Genomic DNA, 17,792 nt, shown 5'->3' on the forward strand with positions numbered 1-17,792 from the left:
ATTTTTTTTGAAATTCTTTTATTTATATTCCTTTATATAGTTATTGATTCGATAAACTTAACAATAAAAATGTGTATCTAATTTTAGTTATTTAATTAAATACTTTAATAATATATTATTATTTGATTTGATCGTGAGATAATACTATCATGTACGTAAGTTATGAAATTCTTAACCACAAAACAAGCAAGGAGATTAAAAAAATAGAGGCATGTGAACAAAGTATCCATAGTTGGCAATTCAGCCACGGTACCATCATATGAATGTCTTTTTCCTACTGTAAATTAAGAAAGCCAAATCTGGATGCGGTAGATTTTTAATTTTTTTAAGAAGCCAAAGGACTAATTCCCACCCAAGGTTTGGTATAAACCTAATTCTACTTGTAACTTTTAAAAATTCAAATATTTATCTGTCTCTTAAATTTTATTATTATTATTAGAGGTAAAATTATCAATAAAATTCTTATTTAAACTTATATGTATGATCACCCTTAAATTTTAAAATTTTTATTCATGCTCACTAACCCTATATTTTTCAGCTTTAAAAAATGATTTTTTCTTCTCTTCAAATCTAGGATTGCAAACTCTCATTGTTTTCTCATATATAGTTGGTCCGTCAGCTTTTAACAAAATTTTAGTTTCATCTATTTCTCTCCCTCAGTTTAGACTTTTTACCTCTCTTTGGTGACTATTCATTGTCTCCGTCCATTGACTCTCTCTCTTGCCTTCCTTTTCCCTTTTAATTATTAGATAAATATTTAAATTAAAAAAAAAAAAAGACGTGAATTTGTGATTACACTTTGAATCGTGGATAGGAAGTAGTCTTTTGGCCTTTTTTAAAAAAGGGTTTTTCTACTTAAATACGATATTCAAATTGTCAACTATGTTTTCAATAATAAAAAAATGTGTTTGGCTAGATGTGAAAGCATTAAACATTTCTTGTGCCCCAAGTCACAAGTGACGACTACATTAAAGTTGACGTAAGAGATTATGTAAGTATTTCGATTTTCAATATTTCTTCATTATTTGCATATTTATTTCTTCATATTTATTCTTTTTTTTTTAGAATAAATTTATAGGAATAAATAAATTATGTAAAATTATTCAATAGTTTAACTAAGTGATTTTGAAATTAAAAATAATAATTATATCACTTAAGATTGTACAGTTCGTTTGTTTGCATAATTATTCCTAATATCAATTATACCTTTTTTTTTTTCAATCTGATATTAAACTTCTTGTGGAAAAAGGATAGTTTCCAGACTCTGAAGGAAAAAATTTAATTGATTAGATTCCTTTGTCGTTTATGTGTGTAAGGATCTGTTCCACTGGCTCAACCCACAGAACTGTGGTACTCCCACAAATTTCATGAAAAGAGCCGTGTAAAGCCATCCTTTATCTTCAATCCTCTCTGTAATAATCATCATCTTCGTTTCTTTGTCATTTTGCTTTCACCACTCGCAACTTATCATCAATGGAGACTGAAATTCCTAAGCTTCATATGTTCTTTTTCCCATTCATGGCTAAAGGCCATATTATTCCAATTGTGGACATTGCCAAGCTGTTTGTAGCAAGAGGGGTCAAAATCACAGCCATCACCACGCAGGCCGATGCACCCTTCTTCTCAAAAGCAAACCAAAGAATCAACAATTCGGCTACCCAAATCGACATCAAGATCATCAAATTTCCTTCTAAGGAGGTCGGATTGCCAGAGGGTTGTGAAAATGTTGATGCTATCACTAATTATGCTCGATTTAACTTTGATTTAGTCATCAAATTTTTCCAGGCTGCTGCCCTGCTCCAGGAACCCCTGGAGGATTTACTGGAAAAATATAAACCGGATTGCCTTGTGGCCGATATGTTCTTCCCTTGGGCTACCGACGCCGCTGCCAAATTTGGGATTCCCCGGTTAGTATTTCATGGAACTGGTTTCTTTTCTTTGTGTACAATGTCATCCATGCGGCTATATGAGCCACATAAGAAAGTTTCATCCGATTCTGAAGAATTTGTTGTGCCTAATCTTCCTGACGAAATCAAGTTGTCAAGAAAACAAATTCCAGAGTCTATGAGAGATGGTGAATCTTTTGTGGGCAAGTTGTTCAAAGCGATGGGAGCATCAGAGTTAAAGAGCTATGGTGTTGTTGTCAACAGCTTTTACGAGCTTGAGCCGGCTTATGCTGAACATTTCAGGAAAGTTTTGGGAAGAAGGGCGTGGCATATAGGCCCAGTTTCGCTTTGTAATCGGAGTTTAGAAGATTTATCTTCAAGGGGAAAGCAAGCCTCCCTTGATGAACAGGAGTGTTTGAAATGGCTGAACTCAAAGGAACCAAATTCTGTCGTGTATGTGTGTTTTGGAAGTGTCGCAAACTTTTCTTCTGCTCAATTAATGGAGATTGCACTGGGGCTTGAAGCTTCAGGTCAAAGCTTCATTTGGGTTGTGAGGAAAGACAAGAAAGGTGAAGAAGAAGAAGAAGATTGGTTGCCTGTAGGATTTGAGAAGAAAATGGAAGGCAGAGGGCTTATAATAAGAGGATGGGCACCTCAACTGTTGATTCTTGATCATGAAGCAGTTGGAGGATTTGTGACCCATTGTGGGTGGAATTCAACTCTCGAAGGAGTGAGCGCCGGAGTTCCGATGGTGGCATGGCCGGTATCGGCGGACCAGTTTTACAATGAGAAGTTAATAACTCAGGTTCTTAAGATTGGTGTTAGCGTTGGTATTCAGCAGTCAACTATGCTATTTGGCGATTACATTAAGAAGGAAGCGGTGGAAAAGGCAGTGAGAGCCTTATTCACAAGTGATGAAGCAAAGGAGATGAGAAGCAGAGCCAAGGCACTTGGGGAGATGGCAAAGAAAGCTGTTGAAGAAGGAGGTTCATCTTACTCTGATTTGAGCGCTTTAATTAAAGAATTGATGAGTTTACGCCACCATTAAAGCTAGCACGTTGGTTTTTGTTTCTTGTTTGTATTTTCTAATGTTGAAGTTCAAAAACCTGTGGGTTATTGCTCTCATTTATAATTAATAATACTATTCTCCTATGTATGAATTTAAAGTTTTAAACTTTGTTGCTGCTTCAGTTAATATAGGACAAATCAAATTTTAAGTCAACATTGTGTTAAACAACAATAAACCGAACATGTTGGGTTCTCTGAAGTGGCACACATAAACAAGATTCGTTTGTATTGTCCACATGGGATAGCAAAAATGTTGGGTATTATAACTTTTTATGATAAGATCTGAATTCGAAAATTTGTTATTCCAGTTATGATATTTTGAGTTTACCTATTCAACCAATCTAGGTGGAATTCTTATTAATAAAAGAAAAAAAATTCTTTTATATTTACATTTTTATATTTAATCACAAGAGTTTATTAGGAAACTATACATAGGTCCTTGGGTAGACGGATTTGACAGTTAATACACCATCAATTGTGTAATTCTGGTAGCCTGGAAAAGATGCCGACTCTTCCTTCCCATTCAATGGCTTTCCGAATTTTCCCCCAATGGATTGTTCAAAGCTCCCTGACTTAAAACTCTTTGTTCACCTCTGTAAATCAATGCCCACTCTTCTTCTCCACCTATCTCTTACTCTCTTACAAGTCTTATCTTCACAGATTTATTATTTTCAACTTCAATTCTTTTTTTATTTCATTTATTTATTTGTTCTTGCAGCTTGGACTTTCGATTTTGGCCATTTTATAAAAAGCCAAATCCAATTTCCCAAGTGTTTTTGTCATGTAAATCAATAATTTACGATTAAATAAACAAAAAACCCTAACAGAATTGGATGCCTAGTAAATATTTATATTTTCCAAAATTAACAGGTTGGGGGAGAATAAAGAAGTTAACAATTTTGCTTTGGGTACAGAGGACCAAATTAAGGACTGAAATAGACAACTTTCTCAAACCCTTCTTGTCAAAATGCTCTACACACTGATCATATTAAATCTACGGGCTACATATAGAATCTGCTACCCGCATAGACTAATGGCGTTCATTCAAGAAGACAGCCAAATGTCTTCATGCATGGAGCATATAGACACAGTACAGGTAAGTCCACTATATAAAACTTCCCAGAAATTCAGTGTTTGAAAATACAATTTGGCTCTTTTGTCAAACATAGTATCAAATTAATTTATTTTTATGTTAATAATAAAAGATTAGAATTTATCTAATTTAAGGCATATAAAATCCTTTTAGTAATTAATTAATAATTAATTAAATATTACATTGTACCTGGTGACGCATATGAACTAATTTACTTGATTTCCTTGTAAAATTAACATTTATAATCTAATCTTTCACACGTGTACGTTCTATGATGTATCAATCAGAACAGAGTAACACTAAATTCTGCAAGTTCTGCTCATTTTAACGGAGGTAGTGACGATTCCAGAGAAAACAACTAGCCAAATTCAAAGCTTTATTTTTTAGTTAGCCATCATAGTCCTGGTTTCTACGTCTCTTTGCTTGTGAATATGGGCAGTGACATTCCTCAGCTTCGCGTTTTCTTTTTCCCATTTCTTGCTTACGGCCACATGATACCAATTGTGGACATGGCCAAACTATTTGCAACACGAGGGGTGAAGAGTACCGTTATCACCACTCCGGCTAATGTGCCTCACATCTTGAAAACCATAGAGAGAAGCAAAAATTTGGGTATCGAAATCGATATCAAGACCATTAAATTTTCCTATCTTGAAGCTGGTTTGCCTGAGGGATGTGAAATTATTGACGCCGCTAGCACTGGTGAAAACGCGAGCCTGGAAAAGACGATGAAGTTTTTCAAGGCCATGACTTTGTTCCGAGAGCCTCTTGAGGTTCTACTGGGGGAATGTAAACCGGACTGCCTGGTGGCGGATATGTTCTTTCCGTGGGCCACTGATGTTGCAGCCAAATTCGGGATTCCGCGGCTGGTGTTTCATGGGACTAGTTTCTTCTCTTTGTGTGCATCGGTGTGTATGATGCAGTATGAGCCATACAAGAAAGTTTCATCGGATTCGGAAAAATTTCTGGTGCCAAATCTTCCTGGTGATATAAAGTTGACAAAACAGCACCTGCCGGCTTTTGTGACAGGAGATGTTGAGACTGACTTCAGCAGACTGTTGAAACGAGTGAAAGAATCGGAAGTAAAGAGCTTTGGTGTTGTTGTCAACAGCTTTTACGAACTTGAGCCAGATTATGCCGATCATTACAGGCAGGTTCTTGGTAGGAGGGCATGGCATATAGGCCCTCTTTCGCTATGTAATAGGAATGTGGAAGATAAGGCTTTAAGGGGAAAACAAGCCTCCATTGATGAACATGAGTGCTTGAAATGGCTAAATTCAAAGAAACCCAATTCAGTTGTTTACATATGCTTTGGAAGCATGGCTAACTTTACCTCTGCTCAGTTAATGGAGATTGCAATGGGGCTTGAAGCGTCGGGGCAGCAATTCATTTGGGTTGTGAGGAAAGAGAAGAAAGGTGAAGAAGAAGGGAAAGAAGAATGGTTGCCTGAAGGATTTGAGAAGAGAATTGAAGGCAAAGGACTAATTATAAGAGGATGGGCACCGCAAGTATTGATTCTTGATCATGAAGCTGTGGGCGGATTTGTAACACATTGCGGATGGAATTCCAGTCTTGAAGGAATAACTAGCGGAGTGCCGATGGTGACATGGCCGGTGGCGGCGGAGCAGTTTTACAATGAAAAGCTGTTGAGTCAAGTTCTTAAGATTGGTGTTTGCGTCGGCGTTCAGAAATGGTCCAGACTTGAGGCTGCGGGAGATTTAGTGAAAAGGGAAGCGGTAGAAAAGGTAGTGAAAGAGGTGATGATGGGCAATGATAAGGCGGAGGCGAGGAGAAGAAGAGTCAAGGAACTTGGGGAGACGGCAAGGCGAGCTGTTGAAGAAGGGGGTTCATCTTTCTCTGATTTGAATGCTTTGATTAAAGAATTGAATTGGTGCCACCATTGAAACAAATGTGTTTTTTGGTTCTTGCCAATTTGCATTTGGTTCAGATAGAAGTCTTAGCTTTTCCTGCTATTGTATGCACCCTTCAATTCATTCTTACAGTCACTACTTGATAAGTTCACATAAATTCCTTGAAAGAAAAAAGGTTAAAAAAAAAAAAAAGAGAGAAGAAATAGCATTTTAAAAATACAATAAGGTATTATTAAATGGGGGTGTAAATTTAAAAACACCACAAACATTTTTTTCGAATGTTCAAAACCTTTAAAAAGATTTTATTAACATTATTAGTGTATTTAAAAATTATAATTTATTATAAATATATGATTATATATTATTGACATTCATATTTTGTAATAATAAATTCTTTCATTAGATTTAATTAAAATTAATATAAATCAGGAATATAAAAAAATTATTTAATAAAATTATAGACTTTTAACAATTTTATAAAAATTTAACATATTTTTTTAACAAATTAATAAACGTATGGGAAGATAGTTTTTTTAAATTTAAAGTGTGAAAATTTATTGTTTCAATAAACCTTAAGTGGTAAATAGTCATTTGATAAAAAAAAAAAACAATAGAGTTAATAAATATCATTTTTGGTGGTAGAGAATTCCAAAAGATTGTAAAATTTCCTTATAAATAGTGTTTGGTTGATGATATTCAAAGATTAATTTAATTTTAGATTTTATTATTGAGATTATGTTATTTGATTTGCCAAATAATGAAATATTACAGTAATTTTTAAAAAAATTAATAATGATGTGACTAGTAATATAATGAATAATGTGATTATTATATCTACTTTAGATATTAAAAAATTATTAAAGTAATCTTAATTTTGTTATAATTTTATATTTTTTAAGATAAAAATATCTTCAATTTCAATTAATATAATAAAAAATATTTTAAAATAATTATACTCCAAGACATTTTATAAAATATCTTAGTATTATTTTATTACATCCAACCAAATACAATAATTATTTATATTTACCAGTTTTTCAAACATAATAATAATTTATACTCAATAATTTTTTAAATAATTTATCATTATAATAATATTTTATTTTTTAATAAAAAATTACTCAAACTAAACACACACATAAAGTTACCTTCGTAAAATATCTCTTGATGAAAATATAATACACAAGTGGATAAGTTATATATTGCCATTTGGGTGTATAATATTGAAAGGTCGAAGGAGACTCTCTCACCCAAGTTTTGCTAATACGATAAATTCTTCTTTGTTATCTATCTTATTAGTAAAACACTTTAAGTAAAGGAATATGAATGCCATTTTATATAGAATTAAAATTTTACTTTTTTTTTCCTTTTCCTTCTCATTTACTTTATTTTCTCTTTTCAAAAGTTTATGGGACAAATTGTATTTTTTTAAAAATATTTAAGGTGTCAATAAACTATTTCGACGGTTTTTGAAAATTCAAAAAAAATTTAGAGATGTTTTTGAATTTTTTTTCAAATTTTATATAACATTCAATAATTTCAAATTTGATAATTACACCTTAAATAATTAACTAAAATATAATATTTTCAAATTAATTAGACTTTTAATAGTTATTAAGAGTTTAAATAAACAGTTTTGTAATTTTAATTAAAAAACAAAATAATTATTTATGAGATAATTTAATAAAGTCATTAACAAAAATAAATGATAACAAGAGAATTCAGCTTTTTGAAGCTTAAAGGTCATGGGTTGTCCTTTCATCACACCCTGGAAAAATCTATGAAGGAAGTCAGTAGAAGTTTCGGCTCTAACCAGTGACATGTGAAATAATTCACCGTCCATGTGGAGCTCCGTAACTAGAACTTCCCATTAATCCCGATAAACTCTAATCTGTCACACTCTACAAATTGTTATGCTAACTGTATTTGTCGATACGTTAACGAGCTGACGATGGCAATGACGAGTTATTTTGTGTAGTAAGGGCTACTACTTAGAAAAATCCCAAGTTTTCTTGATCCTTGTTTCTTGCAGTCTCTGAATTGATCTCAAACTCAAGAAAGATAGGCATCAAATTCATGCAATCACAAAACCAGAAGTTCATAAGCTTTGTTTTTTAAAGCCATTATCGTCTTCGTTTATTCATCTTTTTGCTTGTGTGAATATGGGCAGTGAAATTCCTCGGCTTCGCATGTTCTTTTTTCCATTTTTGGCTTACGGCCACATGATACCAGCTGTGGACATGGCCAAACTTTTTGGAAGTCGCGGGGTGAAAACCACCATAATCACCACTCCAGCCAATGCGCTTCTTATCTCAAAATCCATTCAGATGAACAAGCATTTGGGTATTGAAATTGATGTCAAGATCATCAAGTTTCCTTCTGGGGAGGCTGGTTTGCCAGAAGGCTGTGAAAATCTTGACGCAGTCAGTAATATTGTGGAAATGGCCGCGAAGTTTCTCAAGGCCACAACCTTGCTCCGGGAGCCTCTTGAGGAGCTACTTGGAGAATGTAAACCAGACTGCTTGGTGGCTGATATGTTCTTCCCTTGGGCCACTGCTGCTGCAGCGAAATTTGGGATTCCCAGTCTGGTGTTTCATCATGGTACAAGTTTCTTCTCTTTGTGTACATCAGCATGCTTAGTCCAATATCAGCCACACAAGAAAGTTTCATCCGATTCAGAACCATTTGTTGTGCCAAACCTTCCTGGCGATATTAAGTTGACAAGGAAACAGGTGCCAGATTTTCTACAAGAAGATGGAGAAACTGGATTTACTAAGCTATGGAAAGATATACAACAAGCTGACATAACGAGCTTCGGTACTCTTGTCAACAGCTTTTACGAGCTTGAGCCAGCTTATGCTGACCATTACAGGAAGGTTTTAGGAAGAAGGTCATGGCATGTGGGCCCTCTTTCACTATGCAATAGGAATGTTGAAGATAAAGCGTTGAGAGGAAAGCAAGCCTCTATTGATGAACACGAGTGCTTGAAGTGGCTAAATTCAAAGAAACCCAATTCAGTTATTTATGTATGCTTTGGAAGTTTAGCCAACTTCAGTTCTGCTCAGCTAATGGAACTTGCACTGGGGCTCGAACTTCGGGGCAGCAATTCATATGGGTTGTGAGGAAAAACAAGAACGCAGATGAAGAAAAGGAAGATTGGTTGCCCGAAGGATTTGAGAAGAGAATGGGAGGCAGAGGACTAATTATCAGAGGATGGGCACCCCAAGTGTTGATTCTTGATCATGAGGCAGTGGGAGGATTTGTGACACATTGTGGATGGAATTCAACTCTTGAGGGAGTGACTGCTGGGGTGCCTATGGTGACATGGCCAGTGTTTGCGGAGCAGTTTTACAACGAAAAGCTGGTGACTGAGGTTCTCAAGATTGGCACTGCTGTTGGTGTACAGCAATGGTCTATATTTCATTTTGAAATGAAACTAGAGGGAAAATTATTAGCAATTGAATTACTTAAAATCACCTATATAAATGAAATAATGGAAAATTTCATTTTCTTTCCTAAACTTAATAAATTGTGAAGTGTTTAGTTGATAAATTCAACAAGACAAATATGGGGCAAAGGAAAATTAAGCCACCCACCAACTGTGCAGTGATGAAGTTTGACATTTCAAAATGAAAAGGAGAGGTTGATTTGAAATGCCAACTGAAATAAATGTGCTCCCCTCCCTTAAAAAAGTGTTGTCGTTTCAATTGCAATTTCTAGCAATTTCTTATAAAAATATCTTTGAATTTAAACAAATCTTATTTTTAGGTCCATCTTTATTTAATCGCTCTATCTTCACTTGATCTTTCGTTTTTTACTTAAACTCCACATTGTTGTATTTACCAATTTAAAATGTATACATTATTTTACTCCTAATTTGTTATTGTATCGATTATTATCAATTGAGCAATAAATAATAATGAGTTATGGTTGATTTGTGAGAATTTATTCTTTTAGTTAGACATGATATATCATTCATATATAGATCAAATGAACTATACAAGTATATTGGTAACCTCTTATCTTTAGGGGTAAAGAGATATGTACCTCCTATGCATTGTAATTTAAAAGTTCAATCTTATTATTGTATTCGTGAGTCTCTTAATCAATAATACAACAATAAAATTATGTCTATCTATTATAAGTACACAAATAAATATATATTTAATGTGTGTCATCATGTTATTTAATGATTTCAAATTAAAAATAAAATAATTTTTAATTATGTGATGATATATATAAATATCTATTTATTTGTGTATTTAAAATATCTATATATACATAGTATTACTCATAATACAAACTTTAATAATACACACATAGAGACCATAAATTTTAATTATGCAAGAGATTTGTAAGTATTATTATGATAACTTTTGACTTTTATGACAAAGAGTTGTGTAAATTTTGAAAAGATTTGGTCTTGAGCTATTCTCGAATAAGCTTAGTTGTCTACTTTGACAATAAATATAACTATATTTATGGTTGATTGGTAAGAACTTGTTTTTTTAGTTAAATATGGTATATCATCTATATATAAATTAATTAAACCATACGTAACCTCTTATCTTTAGAGGTAGAGAGGTTACCCCTAGAGATAACTAGTGGAGGTTGACCTCACAAATTATTGCATTAGTTAAAAAACAGGCCAATAGAAACTCTGGTTTAAATGGGCCGCTTTTCATTTTACGAGAAGCCCACTTTCAAATTCTATGAAGACTCATTTCGAGACATGAACTTCCTATCTCTTTCAACCAATTATTCATTGAGCCCTTGAGGATTTTGCATTCTTTGCCGTCCTCTTAGTGAAAGTTATGATGTTAGTGAGTACATTCATTATCAAAAAAAGTACCAATTCAATATAATAATTTTAATGGTTTAAAATATATACTTTTTATTATAAAAATGGAGAAATTTAGGGACATCCAATGTAATTATAATACCCAAATGTTTAGCTCTGAGTATTCTGTTAAATCAGTACGAAGAAGAATTATTGACATAAAAAGTTGGAAGAGCGCATTATTAACTTTGCCGTATTAATTAATTTAGAGGCAATGATACACCAAATCTATTTTAGAATGGATAGCCAAATTTGTGAAAGCAAGAAAGAATTGTTTATGCCTCGTATGGTAGTTGAAGTGACAAAAAAAAAATGTATAAAAAGATATAAATTTAAATTTTTTTAATAACATATTAAAATCAAAATTTTAATTTATCTAATTTAATGGTTATAAAGTCAATCACTCTAATGACATATTAAAATTAAAATTTTAAATTATTTAATTTAATAATTATGAGATTGATCATTAAATTTGATACGATTAGTTTCTTCCCTTTATTGAGTGGATTGGCGTAATGCATCCTAAAATTCAAATCAATTTAAAATAATAATAATAAATGAGAAATGGGAATTGCCCAATATTAATTAAAGATAAAATTATGTGTATAATTTTTATATATAAATAATAATGTATCATTATGTGATTATATATTATTTTATATTTAATTTTTAATTATTTAATTATATAATAATATATTATTATTTTTATATATAATTATATAAAATAAATTATACGCGTAGCATCACTTATTAATTAAAGACTTTAATCATATGACATTATAGAAGGGTTGATTAAGACTAAAGCTCATAGTGTTTGGGAAAAGTTGCGTTAATTTTAAATCAAACGGTGGGGTCATTTTTGGTTGGTGGGAACGCTTTAGCTCCGGAAAACATTCAAAACCAAATTAATTATAATTAATTTTGCTTTTTGGGTAGTGAATAATTATTATTAACACGACTTAATGTTCAATTTGACTGTGGTTATTATATATTTTTGCCACGTGTTGTAATTTGTACACAGGGAATCTTCTCATCCTCTTTTGGTTTCCTCTCTCGCCAACCTTCACCCAAAAATTCATAACTTTTTTCTTTTCTCTTAATTTCAATCTAATGATGATTAAGAGCCCACTTAACAAATTTAAAGGTAGATAAAAGGAGTAACTTTCGTACTTGATTATTATCAAGGGAATACCCACCTTAACGTTTGCATGCTAAATAATTAAACACTACGCCGGGGGATTATATGCTTAAATGATTGATAATACGCATTAATTAATTTCTAAGATATCATCCACATTGTGCTATAAATTTGACATATATAAACTAGAATTACGGTTAGATTCAAATTGAGTCAAATTCGAGCTTATTTGAGCTCGAGTTCAGCTTGATTCATATATAATTGAGTTCGAATTCGAGCTCGAGCTTGTGAAACCAAGCTCGAACTCGATTAGTTTTTCGTTATTAAAACGACGTCGTTTTAATACATATTGATCAAAACGATGTTGTTTTATATCAAAAGTTTTAATTAAAAAAATTGGCAAATAACTCGAGCTCGAGCTTCGCTATGGCCGGCTCGTTTCGGATTCGTTCGAACCAAACTCGAGTTGGAGCTAGCTCTGTTCGAGTCCAGCCCTAACCAGAACAAGTAGAGCTATATTATTCCATTTGGTAAAGAGGGTACTATTTTCCTTCAATGATTTATATTTCATATTCTTTTGACAATAAAATTATGCGTATTTATTTTAAAAATATATTTAATAGATATTTTTAAGTGATTAGATGATTTTAAATTAATGATAAAATAATATCTAATCATATGTTGACATATTATATATATACACTCAAAAATTGATATGCGTAACATTGCTCTTCTGATAACTAGAGTTTACGATGATGACAACCAAGGGATAAAACAATAACATATATTTTTTTTTCTTATTTTGCCTATAAATATACATAGGTGTGTGCGTAATTTGATTTAAACTGTAAAACTAAATCAAACCACTTAAAAATTATGATTTTGTTTGATTTGATTTGTAAAATTGATTTAGTTTCAATTAAAAAATTTTCAAATTAATTTTTTCAATTTGGGTTACGATTTGAGCCATTTTCAAAGCGAACAAAACTATCCACTATATTTTTTTAAATAATATATATAATTATATTTAATAAAATTTTTTAATAAGCAATTATATATATAACTAATTTTTTTCATATTTATTTTGTTATTTTTGTATATATATATATTGTATATATATTTTATATTTATATTATATTATAAAAAATTATTATTTAATTAATTTTATTCAATAATACACATTTAAAAATAAATAATTTTAATCGATTTGAATCGTAATTTAAACTAAATCAATCTATACTTCTTTTATTTTAATTTAGTTAGGAAAAATTTTAAACTATTATTTTTAATTTGATTTCAAAAAAATCCTCAAACCATATCAAACGAACGACACACCGCTGAATATCTCAACAAAACCAATAACTCAAGCATTAAATTTGTAAAGAATTGTGTCTCTTTGACAGAATAGGCTCAATGTTTTTTTTTTGAACTGTCTGACCCGGCTTTTAACATCCCCATGCCCATTAATTTATTAATACCTACCAATTTCCAACATCTTTTATTACATCAATAAATTCACATAATTTTTTTTCCTATTATGTCACATAATAATTTACTTTAATAATAACTTCAAATTACTAAATAAAAATAAAAAATCCCTTTCATTCTTCCTCCGTTGTCCCGGTGTTGTTTCCTCAATCTCCTCCGTGATTCCTTTCTCTCTCTCTCTCTCTCTCTCTCTCTCAGAGGCTTCATTTCGACAAAGCAAATTTACAATCTTTCTCCTTGTTTTCAACGTCGATCGATCATGAAGAGCAATACCAACACAAAGCTTATTCTTCTCCATCCTTCTATCCATAAGCCCTCCTCCACTCACCACCACTGCTTTTACCTTCTCGTCTTCATCACTTTCTTCACCTTACTCTTGACTCTCACTTTCTTCACCACCGCTATCAATCCCACCGCCTCTAACAATGCATTCGCCTCTGCCGCCACTTCTACCTCCCTTCCCTCTACAATCACCACCGCTCTCCTTCACTACACCTCCACCTCTAACTCTAACTCCACCATGTCTCCGGCTGAGCTTACCGCCATCGTCAACACTCTCTCCACCTGCTCTCCCTCTTGTAACTTCCTAATATTCGGTCTCACACACGAGTCTCTCCTTTGGAAGTCCCTAAATTTCCAAGGCCGCACCATCTTTCTCGATGAAAGCGAGTTCTTAGTTCAATCTTTTGAGAAATCTCATCCGGATTTCGAGATTTACGATATTCAATACGTCACCAAAGTCAAAGAAATGAGAGAACTTTTGTCCTTGGCGAGAAGCCACGTGAGAGACGAGTGCAGGCCGGTGCAGAATCTACTCTTTTCTGACTGCAAAGTGGGAATCAACGACTTGCCGAATCACATATACGATATCGATTGGGATGTAATTATAGTGGATGGTCCACGTGGCTACAACTCGGCCGCTCCGGGGAGGATGGCTCCGATATATTCGGCGGCGGTAATGGCGAGAAGCAGGAGGGGAAAGGAGAAGAAGACGCATGTGTTTGTACATGACTTAGATAGAGAAGTTGAGAGTGTATACAGTGAAGAGTTCTTGTGTACAGAGAACTTGGTGGAGACCGTGGATTTATTGGGGCATTTTGTAATAGAGAAAATGGAGGAGAACAAGTTTGAATTTTGTAGAAATTCAACATCATCGTCGTTACCATCACCATCAGAAGAGGAAGACGGCGATGATGATGATGATAATGAATGATTTAGATGAGAAATGTAATTATTCAACTTTCAAGTGTAACTTTACATGTCTAAATTCTCAAGTTTTGAAATTTCAAAAGGAAAATATAAATTTTGAATCTTGAGAGACCCATGTTTGCTTTATTAAACTGATGAAAATCTCAAAACAATCCAGCATCAAAGATTCAAATTTCCTATTTTCTTTGGATTTTCTCACCTACCAAACAGGGTGTCGGTGAAGGTAACGATGAGGGTTGTTCTTAGAGAAAGCACGAAGTGAACAGGCAGTTGTTTAATCATGTTTTTCAAATTACTTAAAATTTCCAATCTGGGAAACTATTTTTGGACTTGTTCACGCGCCTTAACGTTTATTGATAGAAACGCGTTATGTTATGGAACAGAAGATTCATAGAAATTGCGATAATGGTGAGTGCAAAGAAGATGCCGGCAGGGTCCGTCAGGATTTCCTTTGGACATATTGAAGTTCAGTCTTTATGTATGTTCACGTGATTCACGTGAGTGAAAGCTTACATTTAGGACAGGGAAGGGGAAATCTTTGTTTCGGCTGTCGGTGCCTTAAATTGTCTTTTGATTTTTCTGGTTTTTTTTTTTTCTTTTTGAGATATATTCCATTTAATTTATGGCGCAATTTTTTCTTTTTCTTTTTGGGGTTTTATAGTAAAATCCCATTGAGCCATTAGTAATATTGGGCTTTAGCTTCCTCCAACAACTTCGAGAGGCCTCTTGTTTCCTCATTCGTCATCACCCAAGTGTTGCTTCATGAATATGTTAACTAGAAGTTCCAGTGAACCCCTCTCCCCTGCAAGACACAAATGTTCTTAGCATTTTTCTGTAATCCAAAACTATTTCAAACTTAGTTTATGTACCCTGAGTTTCAGACTAAGGCCCTACAATCTTCTAGAACAGAGAATAATGGTTGTTAAATTCCTTGAATCATTGAGTCCGAAATTGAGGGGATGACCATGGAAGAAGGGGTGGTGAGGAGGCGAAATAAAATTATTAATAATTGAATATAATAATTTTAATTAAGAATCAAATAATTATTTCTAACTAAATCAAACAAAATTCATTAATTGAAGTGTATAACAAATAATAAATTAGAGTCTTTAAATTTAAAAGATGAAAAATTATTGCTCCATCAAATTTTTGGTGGGAAACAATCATTTGACTGAGATTTCATGGTTCATTGAGTTTGTGCAAACATATGATAGCAACATTGCAACTGTGTTATTGTTTGCTGACAGCAACTGACTACATGATTTTGGGTTTAAGTCTTATTGGTGATATATTAAAATCAAATCCTTAATTTATTCGGTACAGTAATAATGAGATTAGTCACTAAATTCGAGATTTCATTTGTTTGATGTAATCGGTTTAACCTTAAAGGAGTTATTTGACTCAAGTAAGGTTTTCCGTTATGAATAATTTACATAATTTAAGAAACAATAAAATGATGTGTATTCAATTTTTAATATCCAATTAAATGTATAAATAATATGATATCATACAGATGGGTGATATGACGATATCGTGTTGGGGAGGACCACATACAATATAAAAGCCACTCTCTTTATTATTAGAATATTTCAAAATTTAAAACTATTTTAGTCATTTACTCACCTTAATTAAAGACCTAAAAAAATCTTCAACTTGAATTGGAGTCTATGAATTTCATCATCTACTTATATACAAAGGTTATAAAAGTAAATACAAAATTGATGTTGCATTACATCTGTTATAGTCAATTAGATATGAGCATGCCAAAAGTAAACAAAAAAGCCTTGACAAATTGAAACCCTAACTAACAATACTCAATTTAATATATATATATATAAAACTTCATATGTGTAGAAAAGTATTTTAGAAAAGTCATTGCATGCCACGAAAAATAAAATAAAATTGAATCATTAAAAGGATTTTTAAAATTCGTTGACAAACCCAACAATGACCAACATTTCTCTTAAGTCTCTTCACCCCTATCAATCATTTTGTTTAATATAAAAAAATAAAAAAATAAAAACTCAAAATTTTATTGAAAATGAGGAAATTACATGAATGCCCATATTCTAATACACTTTCTTTTCTCCCCAAAATCAACATGAATTTTGATAATTTGAAAACAGTCTCTGTTGAGGCCCATATATTTAGGTATGAAATTTCAAGCAAGCAGGCGTAGAAAGATGTGGGAGCCCAAAAAATATAAAGCTGAAACCAACCCCACTCCACCCCACAAAAGCTAATAAGATTGTCCATGAAGCAAGCAAAGGAATAACTAATTAGCTAGGAGCAAGCATGAGGCAAGTAAATTCTAAACCTCGACCATCCCGCGCCATGCTCCTTTCAATTTTTACACCTTCAAACATAAAAGCAGCAAAAAAATGGTCTTTGTTTAAGGCCAAACTAAATGATACGCAATTTTTCCTTCCACAATCATCGGTTGGTTGAAAAAAAGTTTCGACCTATTTGGCCCATATTACATCACTCACTTAGCATTAGGTGTGTTTTCAGTACGTGGTGGCCTCCTGGACCAATTGAGTCAAAATTAACTTGAAAGTTCCAAACATAATTTTACAAATTATATATCCATTCTCCGGCAGACTGTTCCATGTAAGTATTCTCTAAAGAGGAGATAAACCAAAAGCATTTTGTCCCCTTGGTATTGTGCCTAATCTTTTTATATCTTGTAGAGGGTTTTGCCCTTATAAATCACAATGAGACTGTATATTTATGCAATGTAAGATTTAAACCTTTTAGAAATACTTTACCTAAATTCCTTTGTTCTTTTAATTCTCTTTCAATATGAGGCTTTCCTACCAATCTAAGATCACTCAACAATCACATTCTACCATGGAAGAGAAAGATTTTGACAGAAAAGAGAATGTGATTTGAAGAAGACTCGGCAAGCGGGGAATTGAATCAACCCGCATGCAAAAGGAGGCACATGGTGAAAGCCTTTGTTTGCTGGTGAAAACCATTTGCTTGCTGCTGATAGAGTTACCTATAGAATTGGGTTTTTAAGATTTAGTTCATAATATATTTTTTTTTTAACAAGGAATCTACTAAAACAGGATTTGTTATTACATATTGTTAGACCTTTTATGAGGTGAAATTATTTTTATTTTATTTTACTTGGACTGTAATTAATTTATTTGTGTTTTCTAATTAGACTGTTATTGTACCTTTATTCTTCTTTTAT

The 17,792-nt window shown here is 32.6% G+C and overlaps 3 protein-coding genes and 1 pseudogene across 3 annotated transcripts; all 4 read left to right on the forward strand.

The window, feature by feature from the left end:
• Positions 1 to 1,295: 1,295 nt before the first annotated feature.
• Positions 1,296 to 3,060, forward strand: LOC123206661 (scopoletin glucosyltransferase-like). Its single transcript, XM_044623856.1, has one exon. It carries the CDS (start codon positions 1,474 to 1,476, stop codon positions 2,932 to 2,934), a length of 1,461 nt encoding a protein of 486 aa, XP_044479791.1. The 5' UTR covers positions 1,296 to 1,473; the 3' UTR covers positions 2,935 to 3,060.
• A 1,286-nt stretch (positions 3,061 to 4,346) lies between these two features.
• LOC123206659 (scopoletin glucosyltransferase-like) lies at positions 4,347 to 5,998 on the forward strand. Its single transcript, XM_044623854.1, has one exon. The coding sequence runs from the start codon at positions 4,479 to 4,481 to the stop codon at positions 5,949 to 5,951; it is 1,473 nt and encodes a 490-aa protein (XP_044479789.1). The 5' UTR covers positions 4,347 to 4,478; the 3' UTR covers positions 5,952 to 5,998.
• A 1,645-nt stretch (positions 5,999 to 7,643) lies between these two features.
• On the forward strand, positions 7,644 to 9,659 carry LOC123206637 (annotated as a pseudogene).
• A 3,853-nt stretch (positions 9,660 to 13,512) lies between these two features.
• Positions 13,513 to 14,704, forward strand: LOC123206635 (protein IRX15-LIKE-like). Its single transcript, XM_044623827.1, has one exon. The coding sequence runs from the start codon at positions 13,644 to 13,646 to the stop codon at positions 14,595 to 14,597; it is 954 nt and encodes a 317-aa protein (XP_044479762.1). The 5' UTR covers positions 13,513 to 13,643; the 3' UTR covers positions 14,598 to 14,704.
• The last annotated feature ends 3,088 nt before the right edge of the window (positions 14,705 to 17,792 follow it).

The sequence above is a fragment of the Mangifera indica genome, unplaced genomic scaffold (genome assembly GCF_011075055.1).
Source record: "Mangifera indica cultivar Alphonso unplaced genomic scaffold, CATAS_Mindica_2.1 Un_0044, whole genome shotgun sequence".
In the NCBI taxonomy this organism is placed as follows: domain Eukaryota; kingdom Viridiplantae; phylum Streptophyta; class Magnoliopsida; order Sapindales; family Anacardiaceae; genus Mangifera; species Mangifera indica.

Excerpts from the sequence above, each read along its gene's own strand:
- LOC123206661 (XM_044623856.1), top strand. The coding sequence starts at position 1,474 with ATGGAGACTGAAATTCCTAAGCTTCATATGTTCTTTTTCCCATTCATG.
- LOC123206659 (XM_044623854.1), top strand. The coding sequence starts at position 4,479 with ATGGGCAGTGACATTCCTCAGCTTCGCGTTTTCTTTTTCCCATTTCTT.
- LOC123206635 (XM_044623827.1), top strand. The coding sequence starts at position 13,644 with ATGAAGAGCAATACCAACACAAAGCTTATTCTTCTCCATCCTTCTATC.